Below are 19,218 nucleotides of genomic sequence, written 5' to 3'. Positions count from 1 at the left end.
ACTTTGCCAACAAAGGTCCGTCTAGTCAAGGCTGTGGTTTTTCCAGTAGTCATGTATAGATGTGAGAGTTGGACTGTGAAGAAAACTGAGCGCTGAAGAATTGATGCTTTTGACCTGTGTCAAAAGAGTGTCTTCTCCAACACTCTTGAGAGTCCCTTGGTCTGTGAGATCCAAGCAGTCCATCCTAAAGGAGATCAGTCCTGGGTGTTCATTGAAAGGACTGATGTTGAAACTAAAACTCCAGTACTTTGGCCACCTGATGTGATGGGCTGACTCTTTTTTTTTTTTTTCCCATTTATTTTTATTAGTTGGAGGCTAATTACTTTACAATGTTGTAGTGGTTCTTGCCATACATTGACAGGAATCAGCCATGGATTTACATGTGTTTCCCATCCTGATCCCCGCTCCCACCTCCCTCCCCATTGGCTGACTCATTTGAAAAGACCCTGATGCTGGGAAAGATTGAGGGCAGGAGGAGAAGGGGACGACAGAGGATGAGATGGTTGAATGGCATCACCAACTCAATGGACAAGAGTTTGAGCAAGCTCCGGGAGTTGGTGATGGACAGAGAGGCCTGGCGTGCTACAGACCATGGGGTTGCAAAGAGTCGGACACGACTGAGTGGCTGAACTGAACTGAACTCAACTCATTAACACACTTGTAGTCAACAAGTATCCAAGTCACAGCACGGTGAAGTGTGTGGCTTGATCAAGTTCAGTGAGTCTGGGTTTTAAGGATACTGTTGAAAGATTGAAGATCAAGTCCAAGAGTTCTGCTGGTTTCTGATTTCACAGATCTAAGTATTGTTCTTTCTGTTCTTATCTCCTTTGCTTTGTCCCTCAAACTCTTTGTGTTCCTTTCATGTTTTAAAGTATTACATAATTTGAATTTAGGGGTTGTGTTTGAGGGAAAGAAATTCTATTATGGCAGTTTTATGTCAGGTGGAATAATAGAAGGAGTACAGCAAAGCAGATTTAAAAAAAAATTTCTTTAACCCATGCATTGTAACATTTTGTTTTTCATGCTGCTTTGTTTACTGACCTGGATAGATGAGGCATATTTAAGAAGGGAGTTTATTTAAAACTGTTTAAAAGTAGTTGATTCAGCACATGTATGTGTGCATAGACGGACATCAAGTATGTTAGTTACATCAGCTCAGTATATGGTGTTGGACACTGCTATTTTTCAGACTTCCCCAGCCAGACGTGAGTGATCTGGGGGCTCTCTGGCTGTTCCAGCTGCAAAGAGGGCTGAGGGAATCAATATTTCAGGTTCAGTTCCAATCCATTTTCCGCAGCCGCCAAGTACTTGTTGAAAAGCTTGAAAGTATTGATTAACTTAGCAAGTTGAGACTAGTAGATCATTGTTAACAGTAGTGCTGAGGTCTCAGATATAGTTTTAGGAAAATAGCTTCGTATCTGTCTTTACTTGGAGTGTCTTCCGTTTTTGAAATCTGTTTTTTAAAATTAGGTCAGTGAGGACCCCATGAGGGGAAAAGGAAATTATTCATGTTTTAATTGTCAGAAAGCATGATGGAAAGAAAAGGAGTCCAGCAAAGCAGATTTTAAGAAAAAAAGATTTTTTTTAACCCTGCATTGAAGTATTTTGTATTTCATGCTGCTTTGTTTACCAACTTGGATAGATGAAGGATATTTGAGAAGTGAGCTTATTTAAAAGCATTTAAAAGTAGCTGATTTTCTTGTTTAGCATTGACTTAGGGGCTCGGAGGCCAGTTTGTGTGTCGTTTATTAACTCCGTGGTTTTATGACCAGTTTATTGCTTAGTTGACTCAGGGATTTCTGCTTTCCTCAGGTGATGTGATGGGGGTCAGAGTAGGTAGTTTTTTGCTAAGTAATTATAAAACAGTCCCTATCTATATGAAATGCATTGCAGATAGGGAAGATACTAACACGTGGAACTGAGAGGTGGGAATAATGCCTGTGGTAGGACAAATTGGTCATGACTGGACTCATAGGAGAATGAACCAGTGGGAGATCCAGGAGATGCGAGAAGTGATGAAGTTTGAAAACTAAGAAGGTAATTGCAGTTTGAAAAAAATATTTTCAGGCTAGTACAACATGTAGGGCTGATTTATATTTAGGGCTAACAGTATATCGGTTATTTATTTATTGAGAATGTGCTTATTGAGTCCGTACTTACTATGTCCTTAATAAATACATTTTTAAATGAATGAATGAACACACTCATTTGACTTAGTGAGCCCTGGAATGACACACTAAACTGAACTCATGGAAAAATTTAGACTCGTTTCAGAGTCATCCAGTTAGCTTTGCCTTGGAGGTTTTCTCACACTTGACAGGCTCCGCACCTTCCCCATCATGAACTGACAGTTTGTTTCTGTCTCTGTGTCACTGCAGTGGTTGCTCTCCTGCACAAATATTTCTAAAGACAGAGAGTTCATTCCTGTGAGCCTCGGGGCTTATATTTAACAGACGGTTTTCATAAAATTCTATGATATGTAGGAGTTTATTTTTTATTACATAGTTGGAACATTCTAAGACAGGTGATTAGATTTAGAGGATTGGCATTAATTCAGGTGTTGCAGATGCAATAGGTTAATATCCTTTCTGTTTTCCTTTTGTATAATACTTCTGCTTGCTTATCCCTTCTGCTCTTCAAGCTGTATCTGTTTCTAGAGAAATAGTTATGATTTTTTAAAAGAGCGATGCCATAAGTGACAGTGAATGCTAAAACCAGGGTTATTATAGTCGGGAGAAGCACTTAAAAGGTTAAAGATATGTTTACTGTGCAAGCACCATTTTAACTACAGCATTGGCAGTTTTAGAAATCACTGATGTTGCTAGCACCATGGTAAATGTTCTCTTCTTTCTAACAGTTACTCTCCCACCCCTTTCCCAAACTGTGCTTTTGGGAAAGAAGTCACTGTGTGCAGCCCCCACTGAAATAGTAGTGAATTATGCTTCCCTCACTTTAGGCAGAGTGTCTGCATAAGCTTTTTACAGTTCTGCCTGGGAGATTGGTCTCTTCCTCCTCATGTATTAGTTTCTTCAGTCATTTATATCAGTGTGGACTCATGGACAGTTTCTGCTGTACAGCAACGTGAATCAGCCATTTAATTTGCTCATTTTTAAAGCGCACTCTTCGTGTTGTAAAATTCTGTGAGTTTTAACAAGTGCATAATGTCATGTTTGTGCTACTACACTATTATATAGAACAGTTTCATCCTGTAAGTCCCCTGGGCTACATCTGTTCATCCTTCCCCATGCCCCCAATTTCTTGGCAACCACTGATCTTTTACTTTCTCAGCCATTTTTCCTTTTATAGAATATAATTAGAATCATATAATCTGTCACATTTTCACACTGATTTCGTTCACTTAGCAATAAGTATTTAACGTTTCTCCATTTTGTTTGTTTGGCCGCCAAGCATGTTATCATCTAGAAGTTTTGCATTTTGCATAGTCTTATGATCCATTGTGAGTTAATTTTTTTCTTTGGAAGATGTAAGGCCTGTAACTAGATACTGCTTTGTTTTGGCATCTGGATGTCCATGTCATGTCTGTACCATTTTGCATCCCCACCTTCAGTGAATGAGAATTCCTGTTGCTCTGCATTCTCACCAGCATTGATATTCAGGTTATTGGATTTCAGTTATTGTAATAGTTGCGTAATACTGTTTTTTTTTTTAGATTTCAGATTCCTAACAACAAATGATATTGAGCGTCTTTTTATTTTCTGAACATCTTTTTGTATTCTTGTTTGGCATCTGTACATCATCTTTGGTGAAGTGTCTCACTGATATTTTGCCTGGTTTTTAATTGGGTTGTTTTTTCGTTGTTGAATTTTAAGAGTGCTTTTTTTTGAATACCAGTTCTTTTTGAGATATTTTGCAAGATTTTCTCCAGTCAGTGGCTTGCCTTTTTATTCTCATAACAATGTATTTCACAGACTCGACGTTTTTAATTTTAGTGATGTCCAGCTTGACAATTATTTCCTTCATGGATTGTGCTTTTTGGTGTTTTATCTAAAAACTCATCGCCATAGCCAGGGTCTCCTAGATTTTTACCTACATTATCATCTAGAAGTTTCGCATTTTACATAATCTGTGATCCATTGTGAGTTAATTTTTTTTGAAAGGTATGAGATATGTGACTGGATACTGCTGTTTTTTGCATCTGAATGTCCAGTTGCTACAGTACCTTTTGTTGTACAGACCGTTCTTTCTCTCTTGAATTATCTTTGCTTCTTTGTCAAGGAGCAGTTGACTATATTTATGTGGACTTTGTATTCTCTTCTGTTGTTTCATTTGTTCGCTCACCAGTATCACACAAGCTTGATTATTATGGCTTTGTAGTAAGTCTTGATGTCAAGTGGTGTCAATCTTCCAACTTTGTTCTTCAGTCTTGTGTTGGTATTCTGACTCTTTTTCCTTTACGTATAAGCATTAGAATTAATTCGCCAGTATTCACAAAATAAGTTGCTGGGATTTTGATTGAGATTGCGTTCAGTCTGGAGACTTAACTTGGGAAGAACGGACATCTCAGTCAAAATGAGCATGTACTATTTTCCATTTGTTTATGTCTTTTTTGATTCCTTTTGTCATAGTTTTGTAGTGTTTTGCATATGGATTCTGAATATATTGTTAGATTTATACTTAGGTGTGTAAATATTTTTGGTGATTTTTTTAAATGGTATTGTGTTTTTAATTTCAAATTCTAGTCATTGCTTGTATATAGGAAAGCAGTTGCCTTGCATATCAACCTTGTGTCCTGTAATCTTCTTGTAATTGCTTATTAGTTTCAGTTTTTGCTGTTGATTCTTTGAAATTCTCTACATAGTATGTCATGTCATTTGTGAAACAGTTTTATTTTTTTCCTTTTCAGTGTGTATGAATATCTTTTATTTCCCTTTCTTATATTATTACACTAACTAGGATTTCCAGTGTGATATTGAATAGAAGTAATGAAGGAGGATATCATCGTCCTGTTCCCTATTTTAGGGGGAGATAATCCAGTTTCTTACATTTGAGTATGATGTTAACTGTAGATTGTTTTGTATATGTTCTTTACAAAGTTGATGAAATTTCTCTATTCATAGTTTGCTGAAAACTTTTAGTCATGAATGGGTGTTGGATTTTGTCAAATGTGTTTTCTCTATCATTATGATCATACTTTTCTTTTAGCCTATTGTGATGGTTGGATTACATTAATTGCTTTTTTTTTAAAAATTCTTTAATATTTGAACCAACCTTGCATACCTGGGGTTAATCCTACTCTGTCATAGTGTGTAATTCTTTTTATACATTGTTGGGTTTGATTTGCTAATATTTTGTGAGGATTTTTCCTTCTGTGTTTATGAGATACTGTTACATAGTTTTCCTATCTTGTAATGTCTTTTTTCATTCTACAAACCTGCTTTTTTCATTCTACTTCATTCTCTTCTAGCCTTTTTCCATATACATTCTCTGTGACTTGGAGTGTGTGAATATGATACACAGGTTTTGTTATTAATATATTTGTTCATTTAAATTGTTCACCTCTAACATCCATTCAGTCTCTGACAAAGCATTTTCTATGGTGCTCCATAATTTTCATTGTATGGTTTTCATTTAATAACAGTTACATTTAAATTCATGTTGAATTTTAAAATGAGAAATATCATAAACTATTTACAGAAAATGGTTATATTTTGCAATCTCTAGATTTCTTTAGGAAAAATTTGTGGGATTTTCTTCTGTGGGATTATAGGTACATTAAAATAATGGTAAGGGGGATACTTTCATTATCCTTTGGCTAATAGGGAGAAATGTCATAGCTCTTTGTGCTTGCGTAGGAACTTGTATCTAAAAAAAATTATGAGCTCATATGCCTTATGAACACAAGAGTGGTCACAGACCAGGCCTGGCTGGCAGCTGGGGATAGTTCTCCTGTTCGCACTCACTTTTATGTTCTCCATCTTTCTCTCATTCATCATTTCTTTCCCAGCTTTTGCATGGAACAGAAAAAAATAAGTTGAAAAAAAAGTTAAATTAATTTTTCTCTGTTGTGTTGTTTCATCAGTGTTTCTACAACTGAAAAGTTTTGCAGGTTATGACTCTTCTGAGAGTCAGAAGAGAGTGGCAAAAAAGAAGAAATTTTAGGAGTTACTCAGCTGAGTAAAATACAAATAGAAAAAGTTAATTATTAATATTTTTTAATATAAAGATAAAAGTGACAAGCTGTTTCTATGTCTGCTTTTTCACAGACAGAGAATTCCCCTAATGGACCAGATTGTGGTTATGGCTCCTTTCACCAGCAGTACTGGCTTGATGGGAAGATCATTGCTGTGGGGGTGATTGACATTCTTCCATACTGTGTATCATCTGTATATTTGTACTACGATCCTGATTACTCATTTCTGTCTTTGGGTGTCTACTCTGCGCTCCGGTAAGATTGCTTTTGACAATTGTAATGGGTCATATAGAACTTCAAATATTTCTTCATTTGATTATATTTTATTATATAACTAGAAATTCTCTTAGGTAGTACATAATTTGTTGCTCTTGTAGTCTCTTGTATATTCGTATTTAGATATAACACTTTTAGAACTGTGCCACAACGTGTGTGCGTGTGTTGCTTCAGTAGTGTCCGACTCTTTGCGACCCCATGGACTATAGCCCACCAGGCTCCTCTGTTCATGAGATTCTCCATTTCCTCCACCAGGGGACCTTTCTGACCCAGGGATCAAACCCACGGCTCCTGCATTGGCTTTTGTCTGATGGTAATTCCCTAGCTTTTTGAGGTGTCCATCTTATCTAGTGTTTGAGAAGTCATTGAGATGCTTTTGCTGTTTAGTTTATGCATTTATTTATTAAGCTCCCCTGTCAGAGCCACTCAGGGTTTTTAAATGTTACATTATTTATATATTTTTTGTCATCCCTATTTTGTGTGTATATATATATTTTTTATAATTAATTAAAGGTTTTATGAATCTGGCATAAATGAACTAAAGCCCTCTGAGTCTGTTGGAAGCAATGTACAATTATATAAAGTATATAGAACAGGAACAGGGAGTCCCTGACCATTGACCCTATGACCTCATCCAAAGATGGTTTCCTTTTTATGTCCATTGCTGCAAATGTATGCAACATAGCACACATGTTTTTAGGTGCATTATCCTGATGATAAAAAGAGTGGGATCTTGTCTCATGAAAATAATGTTTTTATTTTTATTCCTGCCTGTCTTTGTGTATATGCGATAGAAGAAGGAGGAGGATTGAGAATTATTTTTCTGTTGTTTGTCTGGGAGCTTGTCTCTTTTTTCTCCCTGTTGTCACTGAATCACTTTTTTCTCTTTGTTTTTCCCATTGTTTTTTCTGATGGTCACGATTTTCATATCAAGGTAAAACATATTTTATTTATTGTATATGTGCTTTTCTCTGAATTATAAAAGTAGCAGGTTGATTTTTTTTAAAAAAATCACTAGTTGACTTAAAAAGAAATACGGTCCATAATTGATTTTTTATGTGTTTTTCAGTGGCCCACATATTGATATTTTCAACATGACCTGACCTGTCTCTCAATACCATAGTATATAGCAAATTTTAAAAATACAGTGTTTACAACAGACCCCTATAATAATCTTTTATTTTTCTTATTTATTTAATTGTATTTTGTATAAAACTAATTAAAAACTATTCAGGACTCTGTGGTATCTTTGTGACTCTGTGAAATTAGAACTGATTGTTTAAAAGCATTCTTATTTTGTAACTTTAGAAGTGCATATTTCAGAAAAGATACTTTTTCTTTGTACCAGAATTATTCAGTACTTTGAAATTATTGCCATTTTCTTCTTCCTTTATTTTTTGTGTCTCTAACTTTACAGTGTGTAGCTGTGGATTTGTCTGGACTTCTCAGATCAATATTAAGAATATTTATTCTTACAGAATAAATCCAAGCCTCTGTATGAAATATTTTATTTCTCAATGAACAAAGAGATATGGAAATCCTGTTGCATTTGAGGTAGCAAATAATCAGCTCCCAGAAAAAATTGTTTCCAGCAGTCTATTTGCTGCTTGATCGAGGTCTTGAGAACTCTGGAGCTGTAGAGGTTTGAGGAAGTAGCAGAGGAGCCTGCAGAGCATGAAAGTTGGGGCCAGTGGAGGGTGAGGAGATTGCCACTGCATTGCAGCCTTGCAGTACTCTGGAGAATCTCAGCTGCTGAGTTTCTGGAAGAGGAGAGGCAGCCAGCAGATTCACATTATGAAGCGAAGCTGGGGAGAGTAGGTTACAAGTTACCAATTCTGTTATTGATTTCAATGTGTTTCAGTGAAACCTGTTAAATTTTTCCTCCATTTCTTCAGTTTCTTAAGCAATCGTACAGTCAGTATAGAGTTTCTATACTTTAATTTGTAATGAAGTATAGATTTGTATGTAAGCTGGTCTGCAGAATTTAAAAACGTTTGAATTGGGGTTCATGAGCATGGAATTTATTTACTTTTTCTTTTTTGGCAAGATGAATTTTAGAAGTGTAATTAATTTGCTTAACAGATGTTTGAGCACAGTCTATGTCCTGGAAGTGCGTAGATGTGAATCAGACACTTCCAGCTTTGTTAAAGCAGACAGTAAATTAAAAAACTGACAGCAGAATTTTAGAGACTCCTTTGTCTATCCAGCTCGAAGGAGTTCATGTTTGGCTTCCCTGGTAGCTCAGATGGTAAAGCGTATGCCTGCAATTCGGGACACCAGGCTTTGATCCCTGAGTTGGGAAAATCCCCTGGAGAAGGGAATGGCAACCTACTCCAGTACTCTTGCCTGGAAAATCCCATGGACAGAGGAGCCTGGTAGGCAACAGCCCATGGGGCCACAAAGAGTCGGACACGACTGAGTGACTTCACTTTCACTTTGCCTTTGTCCTATAACAAAAATAAAACTGTGGTAGTGGGCACAAGGCCCTTTTTATATAGGGTGGTCAGGAAAGCCCTCTCTAGCCAAGAAAGAATAAAAAGGAGCCAGCTATGTGATAATCTGAGGATAGAAGTCCAGGTCAAAGGTAGCAAGTCCAAGTGTCTTGAGGCGGTTGGAATGAAGGGAAGGCAGGCCTTAAGGGCTGGGATGCAGGATAGGATCTAGATAGTGCTGTGTAAGGAGGGCAGCCAGGCAGTGGTGTTGAGAGGCAGATGGAGAACGGCTTACAGGTGACAGTAAGGAGGTTCAGTTCAGTTCAGCTGCACAGTCGTGTCTGACCCTTTGTGACCCCATGGACTGCAGCATGCCGGGCCTCCCTGTCCATCACCAGCTTCTGGAGTTTACTCATACTCATGTCCATTGAATCGATGATGCCATCCAACCATCTCATCCTCTCTTGTCCCCTTCTCTTCCTACCCTCAATCTTTCCCAGCATTAGGGTCTTTTCAAATGAGTCAGTTCTTCGCATCAGGTAGCCAAAGTATTGGAGTTTCAGCTTCAGCATCAGTCCTTCCAATGAATATTCAGGACTGATTTCCTTTAGGATGGTTGGATCTCCTTGCTGTCCAGAGAACTCTCAAGAGTCTTCTCCAACACCACAATTCAAAAGCATCAATTCTTCGGTGCTCAGCTTTCTTTATAGTCCAACTCTCACATCCATACATGACTACTGGAAAAACCATAGTTTTGACTAGGCAGACCTTTGTTGGCAAAGGTCTATTCTTTTTAATATGCTGTCTGGGTTGGTCATAGCTTTTCTTCCAAGGAGTAAGCAATTTTAATTTCATGGCTGCAATCACCATCTGCAGTGATTTTGAGCCCAAAAAAATAAAGTCTGTCACTGTTTCCCCATCTATTTGCCTTGAAATGGTGGGACCAGATGCCATGATCTTATGTTTTCTGAATGTTGAGCTTTTAGCCAACGTTTTCACTCTCCTCCTTCACTTTCATCAAGAGGCTCTTTAGTTCTTCTTCGCTTTCTGCCATAAGGGTGGTGTCATCTGCATATCTGAGGTTACTGATATTTTTCCCACCAGTCTTGATTCCAGCTTGTGCTTCATCCAGTCCAGCATTTCTCTTGATGTACTTTGCGTATAAGTTAAATAAGCAGGGTGACAATATACAGCCTTGACGCACTCCTTTCCCGATTTGGAACCAGTCTGTTGTTCCATGTCCAGTTCTAACTGTTGCTTCTTGACCTGCATACAGATTTCTCAGGAGGCAGGTCAGGTGGTCTGGTTTTCCCATCTCTTTCAGAATTTTTCACAGTTTGTTGTGATCTACACAATCAAAGGCTTTGGCATAAATAATAAATAAAATAAAAACAATAAAATAAAAAAAATAATAAAATAATAATAAAATAAAAATTAAAAAAAAAACAATAAAGCAGAAATAGATGTTTTTCTGAAACTCGCTTGCTTTTTTTGATGATCCAGCGGATGTTGGCAGTTTGTCTCTGGTTCCTCTGCCTTTTCTAAATCCAGCATGAACATCTGGAAGTTCATGGTTCACGTACTGTTGAAGCTTGGCTTGGAGAATTTTGAGCATTACTTTGCTAGCATGTGAGATGAGTGCAATTGTGTGGTAGTTTGAGCATTCTTTGGCATTGCCTTTCTTTGGGATTGGAATGAAAACTGACCTTTTCCAGTCCTGTGGCCACTGCTGAGTTTTCTAAATTTGCCTGCGTATTGAGTGCAGCCCTTTCACAGCATCATCTTTTAGGATTTGAAATAGCCCAACTGGAATTCCATCACCTCCACTAGCTTCCTGAGGCCCACTTGACTTCTCATTCCAGGATGTCTGGCTCCAGGTGAGTGATCACACAATTGTGGTTATCTGGGTTGTGAAGATCTTTCTTGCATAGTTCTTTTGTGTATTCTTGCCATCTTTTCTTAGTATCTTCTTCTTCTGGTAGGTCTATACCATTTCTGTCCTTTATTGTGCCCATCTTTGCATGAAAAGTTCCCTTGGTATATCTGATTTTCTTGAAGAGATCTCTAGTCTTTCTCATTCTATTGTTTTCTTCTATTTCTTTGTACTCATCACTGAGGAAGGCTTTCTTATCTCTCCTAGCTGTTCTTTGGAACTCTGCATTCAAATGGATATATCTTTCCTTTTCTCATAGAACTGTTCAACTTCAGCTTCTTCAGCCTTACTGGTAGGGGCCTAGGTTTGGATTACTGTGATATTGAATGGTTTGTGAACAGAGATCATTCTGCCATTTTTGAGATGGCATCCAAGTACTGCATTTCGGACTCTTTTGTTGACTATGATGGCTACTCCATCAAATGGCTACTCCATTTCTTTTAAGGGATTCTTGCCCACAGTAGTAGATATAATGGTCATCTGAGTTAAATTCACCCATTCCAGTCCATTTTAGCTCTCTTGATTCCTAAAATGTTGATGTTTTACTCTTGCTATCTCCTGTTTGACCACTTCCATTTTGCCTTGATTCATGGACCTAACATTCCAGGTTCCTATGCAGTATTGCTCTTTACAGCATCGGACTTTACTTCCATCACCATTCGCATCCACAGCTGGGTGCTGTTTTTGCTTTGATTCTGTCTCTCCATTCTTTCTGGAGTTATTTCTCCACTGATACCTAGTAGCATATTGGGCACCTTACTGACCTGGGGAGTTCATCTTTCATTGTTGCTATCTTTCTGCCTTTTCATACTGTTCATGGGGTTCTCAAGGCAAGAATACTGAAGTGGTTTGCTATTCCCTTCTCCAGTGGACCACGTTTTGTCAAAACTCTCCACCATTTTATTTAAGTGTGACACTAACCCAATGTGAGGTTACCTCACCTGATTAATGACTAATAAAAGACTGCTTAGATTGCTCTGTGGGTTTATGGTGGGCAAGAGTGGAAACTGGAAATCTGTTTGGAGCTTGTTAGAATTGTCCAAGGGGGCCATAATGGTGGCTTGGACCAAAATCCCTGAGGTGGGGGTGGTGAGAAGTGGTCTGATTCACGGTGTTCGGAGATAGAGCCAGCTGGACTTGTTGATGGGTTGGATACAGGAGGTGAATCTTTAAGGATGACTCATAGGGTTAGGGCCTGTACAGCTTAGGGGTGGAGTGGTGATGCAGTTCACTGAGATGAGCAGGGCTGAGTGAAGGAGGGCTGGGCAGTCCTCTTTAGAGCTGGGTGGTCCTGCATTTCAGTATCAAAGCTTTCTTCCCTGGTTTGAACTTTGAGAGTGGATTAGTTTTAGGAATAATAGGATCTCTTCTGGTTTAGCCTCATAATGTTAAGTCTATTTGGATTTAGAAATAGTTTTGTTGTAAAGATGAACTTTTAGGGTATCAACCCTTCAGTGATTTAAATTTGAGCTTGCAAAATGCACAGACTATTCCCTTAAAAAATAAACCTCTTCTTGGATATCAAGCATCCATTGCTAATAAAAACAAAGAAAAAGAAATTAAAACCTTTGGGAAACAAACATAAAAACAACAATCAACTGTTCTCATACTTCAGAAATGTACTGAAGTTTTGCTTAAACTTCTCCAATGCAGGCGGTCATTCAGTTGGGCAAATAGGATGGAATTCTGTGCCCAGATTTATCCGGATACAAATTAAAACCACATCAGGCGTAGGCATTGCTGACAACTTCTTTGTTCTATTAATCCTTGCCTGTGTCAATAAGTAGAGAAAAAGCAGTGAGATAACATGTTTTCCCGCTCTTTGGTTTTAGAGAAAATAAGAGAGTAGCATCTGGACACAGGAAAGAGTAACATGTTATATATAGATGAAAGTGTTTGCATGTAAAGGGTCATAAGAACATTCTTACTGAAATTTGTTGGTTTTTGAGTTTTCTAAAATTTATTGTACTGTTTTTAACCTGATATACCCAGTCTTTGAGAACTCCAAGTGATAATGAATAATGACATGAAATTATATTAAATAGGTCTTTGTACTTTATGCCATTTGAGTTTTTATACACTGCTGTGTCCAGTAAAGTGCAGATCAGAATTTTGGTGCATTTGCTTAAAATAATACAGATTTTTTGGTGTCTCTTTAGTAAAAATCATCTTAAAGTGTTTTTAAAATTGTTTTTCTTCCAACACTTGGGTTTTTTTGATAGCTTAATGTCAGATTTGATCAAATATGTTACCAAATTAAATAGTACTTTGAAATTGGAACTAGATTTAACTGTACTTTCATCTTTATTCTTCTCTTGGCAGAGAAATTGCTTTTACTAGGCAACTTCATGAGAAAACACCTCAACTCAGCTATTACTATATGGGTTTCTACATTCATTCATGTCCCAAGATGAAATATAAGGTAAAGTTGATTCTCACATGTGTCTTCTGTAGATTCAAGTTATGAAAATTAGTGCTTTTGTAATTTCTCATCATGTTCAACATGATTGTATATTTTAATGTAAATCATGAATTATTTTTAACTGTGTCTTAAACTTTTCATAGAATCTAGCTTCTTCATTGCTTAAAGCCGTGCCTGACAAATAGGTACTTAGTATTTATTTAATATAGATTAATCTGTAGAAATTCACTGAAGATCTAACAATCCCAGCTATTCTAGGACTTCAGTAAGGCCCTGCTTACTTGGGATAGCACAGTAATACCCATTAAGAAATCTACCTTCTTAAGGTACATTCTCAAGGTACATTCTCAAGGTATGTATGTATGTATATATGTGTGTGTGTGTGTGTGTGTATATATATATATGTATGTTTAATGGGTTTTTTTTGGAAATTGAACAGAGCAGTTATCTTCAGAGGAAAATATATTCATATGCATTAGAATATTACATGTATGAGTATGATTCACATTTAACTGCTGCAGTTACATTTGCTGCTGTTTTATTTAGAGTATTTCATACGTCTCCTATTGTAATTAATAAGTTCAGTTACTTTGTCAACCCTAAAAAAAAAATATATATATATATATATATATATATATATATATATACACACACACACACACACACATACACACACACACACCTGTCTTCTTTATCGATTCTTCTCTTGATGGGCACTGAGGTTGCATCTGTATCTTGGCTATTGCCAGTAATTTTGCAGTAACATAGGGATGCATGTATCTTTTTGAATTAGTACTTTTCTTTTCTTTGGAAAAATACTCAGAAGTGGAATTGCGAGATTTGTATGATGTTTCTATTTTTAATTTTTTGAGGAAGTTTCATACTGTTTTCCATAATGACTGTACCAATTTGCATTCCCACCTATAGTGTCTGGGGGTTCCCTTTTCTTTACATCCTGATCAACACTTATTTGTTGTCTTTTGGTAACAGCCATTCTGACAGGTGTGAAGTGATATCTCATTTTGATTTTGATTTACATTTCCCCAACGATCAGTGATGTGTTGAGCATCTTTTCATGTGCCTGTTGACCATTTGTATGTCTTCTTTAGAAAAACGTCTGTTCAGGTCCTCTGCCCATTTTTTAATTGAGCTGTTTGTTTTTTGATGTTAAGTTTTATGACTCTCTTTAATGAAACTCTTTGATGCTTTCTAAGTATTAGTAGCCCGCTGTAAAAGTATAAAACAGTATAAAGGAACAGACTACATCTTGCCCACCGTAATAACAGTAACCAAATAACCTCTGCTCTACTTGGAGCACTGCTTTAAGCTCTGAAGATAGGAAAAGATTTGAACATGAACCTTCCTCTTAAAACTTGTAATATAGATGAAGATTGCAGGTATTTTATGTAAAATCAGGTCAGTACAGTGGTCTGGTAAGTGGCCTAGGAGTCTGTAGGGTTTACTGCATAAGGTATGGAATAGGGAAGGGTTTAACTACAAGGGAAGAGAGACCCCCAAAAGAGAGTAGGTATGACAGGGAAGCACATTTCATGGAGAAGGAGCATTTAAGTAAGAATTAATAGGTGACAGTGCCATACATATTCATATAAAAAAGGAGGGGGAGGGCAGCCAGTCAGTCTCTTTTGTAGCTGTAGCTGTTATGAGTGTTTTAGGGCCCTGTCTGCTGTTAACAATGTACATAACAGTGTACCTATAATAAATATTAATTGGTTTATATATAAAGTATGTTAACAGTGTTTCAAGGAATAACTCAGAAGCAAAATAAGTTCATGAATTGGTAACTTTAGTTCCTGGTTGTGTATAGTGCTTTTAACATGGTAAGAGATATAAATGTTAGGTTATTAGAAATAATACCTAGTAATGTTTGCTAGCAGTTCCCAGTGTTTTAGTATTCTCTTCAGGCTAAAGTTCTTTGTAAATACAGGCGTACCTCAGTGATACTGTGGGTTTAGTTCCAGACCACCACAATAAAGTGAGTATTGCAGTAAATCAAGTCACATGAATTTTCTGATTTCCCAGTACACACAAAAGTTATACCATACTGTTAAATGTGCAATAGCGGTATATCTAAAAATACAATGTATATACCTTAATTAAAAAATACTTATTGCTGAAAATGCCAGCCATCATCTGAGTCTTCATCAGTTCGTGATCTTTTCACTGGTGGAAGGTTTGAATTAGCAAAATGTGACACAGAGGCACAAAGTGAGCAATTGCTGTTGGAAAAACAGTGCTGATGGACTTGCTTTTTGACTCAGGGTTTCCTCAAACTTCAATTATAAAAAAGCACAGTATCTGCAAAAAGCAGTAAAGCAAAGTGCAATAGAAGGGTGTATGGTTGTATTACTAAACTTGATATTTCTTAATTATTAAGCCATTTTTAATTACTCATACTAGTGAATAAAAAATATGAAGATATTGGGAGTATTTTAAGAATACCTTTTTAGGAATCTCACCTTCGCTTTTCCACATCCCCAATATTAATATCTTTTGGAAATTTGGGAACAGTATTAAAACCTGTAAAACTAGAGTGCAGCCCTGAATGGAAAAGGCAGGTAATGGGAACACTCAGTGTAACCATTCAAAGCAAAACTTTAAATATTTGTGAGATAATATCATAATGATAAAATATTGAATATTAATTTTGTAAAGCCAGTGTTTTCTTGGCATGGTGGTTTGAACACTTTTAGGTCCTCAGCGTTAAAAACATGGTGTTTTTAATTTTTGTATTTTTAAGAAAATTGTTTTCATTGCATCATGATTGAAAATAATTCATTTTAAGTAACTGAAGAGCAAAAATATTTTCAATTCAGTTAAGGATATTTTATTATATTTTGAGCAGATCAGAACCCTCAGTTTTGAGAGAATAATACAGATGGGAATTTTCAACCAGAAAATTGTACTGTTTGAAATTTTAAGATGGGTATCGGTCCAAGCATGAATATTTCTCATTTCGAGTTGACGGTGTAAAACTAAAGACCAATAAAAGATAACTCACAGAAAATGACTAGTTAAATTAAATGACTATTAAATGACTAAATGACTATTAAAATTTTTCTCACTTAGAAGATTGAATTGAGGGTAAATTTCACATATTACTGTAATAGCTAAAATTATCTTCATTCTTAGAGCATAACTAAGTTTTCAGGGATTAGTAGTGACATGTTTTTAGCTGTAAAATATATGGTGGAAAATATATAGAAGTGGTTTTTACCTGTGGAAAATTCTGAAACAGATGGGAATACCAGACCACCTGACCTACCTCTTGAGAAATCTGTATGCAGGTCAGGAAGCAACAGTTAGAACTGGACATGGAACAACAGACTGGTTCCAAAAGGAAAAGGAGTACGTCAAGGCTGTATAGTGTCACCCTGCTTATTTAACTTATATGCAGAGTACATCATGAGAAACGCTGGGCTGGAAGAAGCACAAGTTGGAATCAATATTGCCGGGAGAAATATCAATAACCTCAGATATGCAAATGACACCACCTTTACGGCAGAGAGTGAAGAGGAACTAAAAAGCCTCTTGATGAAAGTGAAAAAGGAGAGTGAAAAAGTTAGCTTAAAGCTCACCATTCAGAAAACTAAGATCATGGCATCTCGTCCCATCACTTCATGGGAAATAGATGGGGAAACAGTGTCAGACTTTATTTTTATGGGCTCCAAAATCACTGCAGATAGTGATTGCAGCCATGAAATTAAAAGACTCTTACTCCTTGGAAGGAAAGTTATGACCAGCCTAGATAGCATGTTAAAAAGCAGAGACATTACTTTGCCAACCAAGGTCCATCTGGTCAAGGCTATGGTTTTTCCAGTGGTCATGTATGGATGTGAGAGTTGGACTGTGAGGAAAGCTGAGCGCCGAGGAATTGATGCTTTTGAACTGTAGTGCTGGAGAAGACTCTTGAGAGATCCTTGGACTGCAAGGAGATCCAAGCAGTCCATCCTAAAGGAGATCAGTCCTGGGTGTTCATTGGAGGGACTGATGCTGAAGCTGAAACGCCAGTACTTTGGCCACCTCATGTGAAGAGTTGACTCATTTGAAAAGACTCTGATGCTGGGAGGGATTGAGGGCAGGAGGAGAAGGGGATGACAGAGGATGAGATGGCTGGATGGCATCACCGACTCGATGGGCATGAGTTTGAGTAAATTCCGGGAGGTTGTGATGGACAGGGAGGCCTGGCATGCTGCGATTCATGGGGTTGCAAAGAGTCGGACACGACTAAGCAACTGAACTGAACTGAAAGAAAGAAGGAATATATTTTAAAATAGGAGTGTTTCTAATAACTAAGAAAGTGTGGTCTCTTAGGTACCTGGTATACACTAGATGCTGGGAATACAGCTGTTAATACAGTATAGATGTGGGCTCTGATCTAACAGAGGTTACACCCGAGGGGGCACATACTTGTAATCCAGGACATAAAGTAGCACCAAGCAACTGTACCTGAAACTAGGATAATGTTTCATTTGGGTTTTCTGGTATAGATTTAGAGTTATAATCTTCACTATATAATGCATTTATAATGTAGGGCAAATTAAAGTATTTAACAGGCTTGAAATACACCAAGAGCTGGTTTTACCTGTTTTCTTTTATTGAATAATGAGCTGTCCTGAAGACATGTTGAAATGAAGAACCTATCTTTTGGTGTAGTAACGATCATCATTTGATAGATGGTTTCCAGAGCTTTCTGTCATAGTTCCTGTACCCGGTACCCTGTTTGTGTGTGTTGCTCCATCCATCAGAGGTACATTCTGTTTTCCTCACCATGGATTGATCCGGCCTTGTGACCTGCGCTGACTAATAGACTAGCACGGAAGTAACTGTCTGAGATTTCAGGCCCAGGCCTTAAGAAGGACAGGGCAGACAGCTTTTGCTTTCTTGGTCTTTGAAGCCAGTCATCATGTATACGGTCCAAATACCCTACTGGCATGAGAGGCCACTTGAGAGGCCTCAAGCCATCTTGAATGTTTCAGCTCCAGCCAGGCAACTAGCTGAATGCCAAGCAACTAGCTGAATGCAGCTGCCTGATTGAGCTGACAGATAGGGGCAGAAGAACCACCTAGCTGAGCTGTCGCCAACTCACAGAATCATGAGGTGTAATTAATTTTTGTTTGAAGCCTCTTAAGTTTGGGGTTGTTTTGTTATTCAGCAGCAGATGACTGAAGCACGTGATACAGGGTGGAAATGAGTAGATACAGTTGTAGATTTCCATGCACATGAAAGTCATTCTGTGTTGAGCTGTGCAGACTCATGTCCTGAGTTGAGCTGAACTGATCTGTGAAGTTGCTGACAGCTCAGTGTGAGAGAGTTTTGGCAAAGTTACTAAATTCACACGTGTGGTCATACCTACAGATGTGCCTCCCCACTTGGCTTACGAGAATTCATCTTCATACAGCATTTCATTTAATACCCAGACTTGGGCTTACAAGGCATTTGTTAACATGATGACACATTTTGAGTTTGCTTGTCTTGCTAATGTTGAGCACTGCAAGATGAAAATCACCACGTGGTCATTTTCGTAGTTACACAGATGACGTGTGTTGCTGTACAACATCCTCTCAGAGCACTTACAGTTTGCTAGGTGATGGCAGTCCTGTTCTTGTGCGTAAGATTCTCTAAATGCATTGTTACTAAATTATTTTGGTTTTACTGTTCTCTCTGTGTAATATATTTTACACATATTTATATTTTACACAGTGTGTATATATACACACTTTATTTTAAATAAAGGTATTTTTATGTAAACAGTACCTGGTCAGATGGGTTTTGTCTGTGGCCATAGTCTTAGAAGAAGGCACAGAATACTCACAGAGGAACTTAATGAGGGCTGGAAAATAGTTAGAAAAGAAAATTGTCTTGATTTGTTGTGTTGTCATTGCTCACTTTAACTGTTACCATAATTGTGACTGTTTTAATGGGAGGTGGTACTGTTTTGGCATAAAACAGTTCTGATTTGGAGACTCGGGACCTGGCTGAAATG

The 19,218-nt window shown here is 37.4% G+C and overlaps 1 protein-coding gene across 11 annotated transcripts in view; it reads left to right on the top strand.

Annotated features, from left to right (window-relative positions):
• The window catches only part of ATE1 (arginyltransferase 1), a 154,596-nt gene that overhangs the window by 63,384 nt on the left and 71,994 nt on the right, over positions 1-19,218 (top strand). For all 11 annotated transcript variants that reach the window (XM_061162796.1, XM_061162800.1, XM_061162799.1 and 8 more), the window contains 2 exons: positions 6,225-6,406; positions 13,115-13,214. In XM_061162796.1, coding sequence (XP_061018779.1) covers positions 6,225-6,406; positions 13,115-13,214 — 282 coding nt within the window. The remainder of the gene's footprint in view (positions 1-6,224; positions 6,407-13,114; positions 13,215-19,218) is intronic.

Source organism: Dama dama, chromosome 15 (assembly GCF_033118175.1).
Source record: "Dama dama isolate Ldn47 chromosome 15, ASM3311817v1, whole genome shotgun sequence".
Taxonomy (NCBI): domain Eukaryota; kingdom Metazoa; phylum Chordata; class Mammalia; order Artiodactyla; family Cervidae; genus Dama; species Dama dama.
This window is presented reverse-complemented; position numbering and strand designations above follow the sequence as displayed.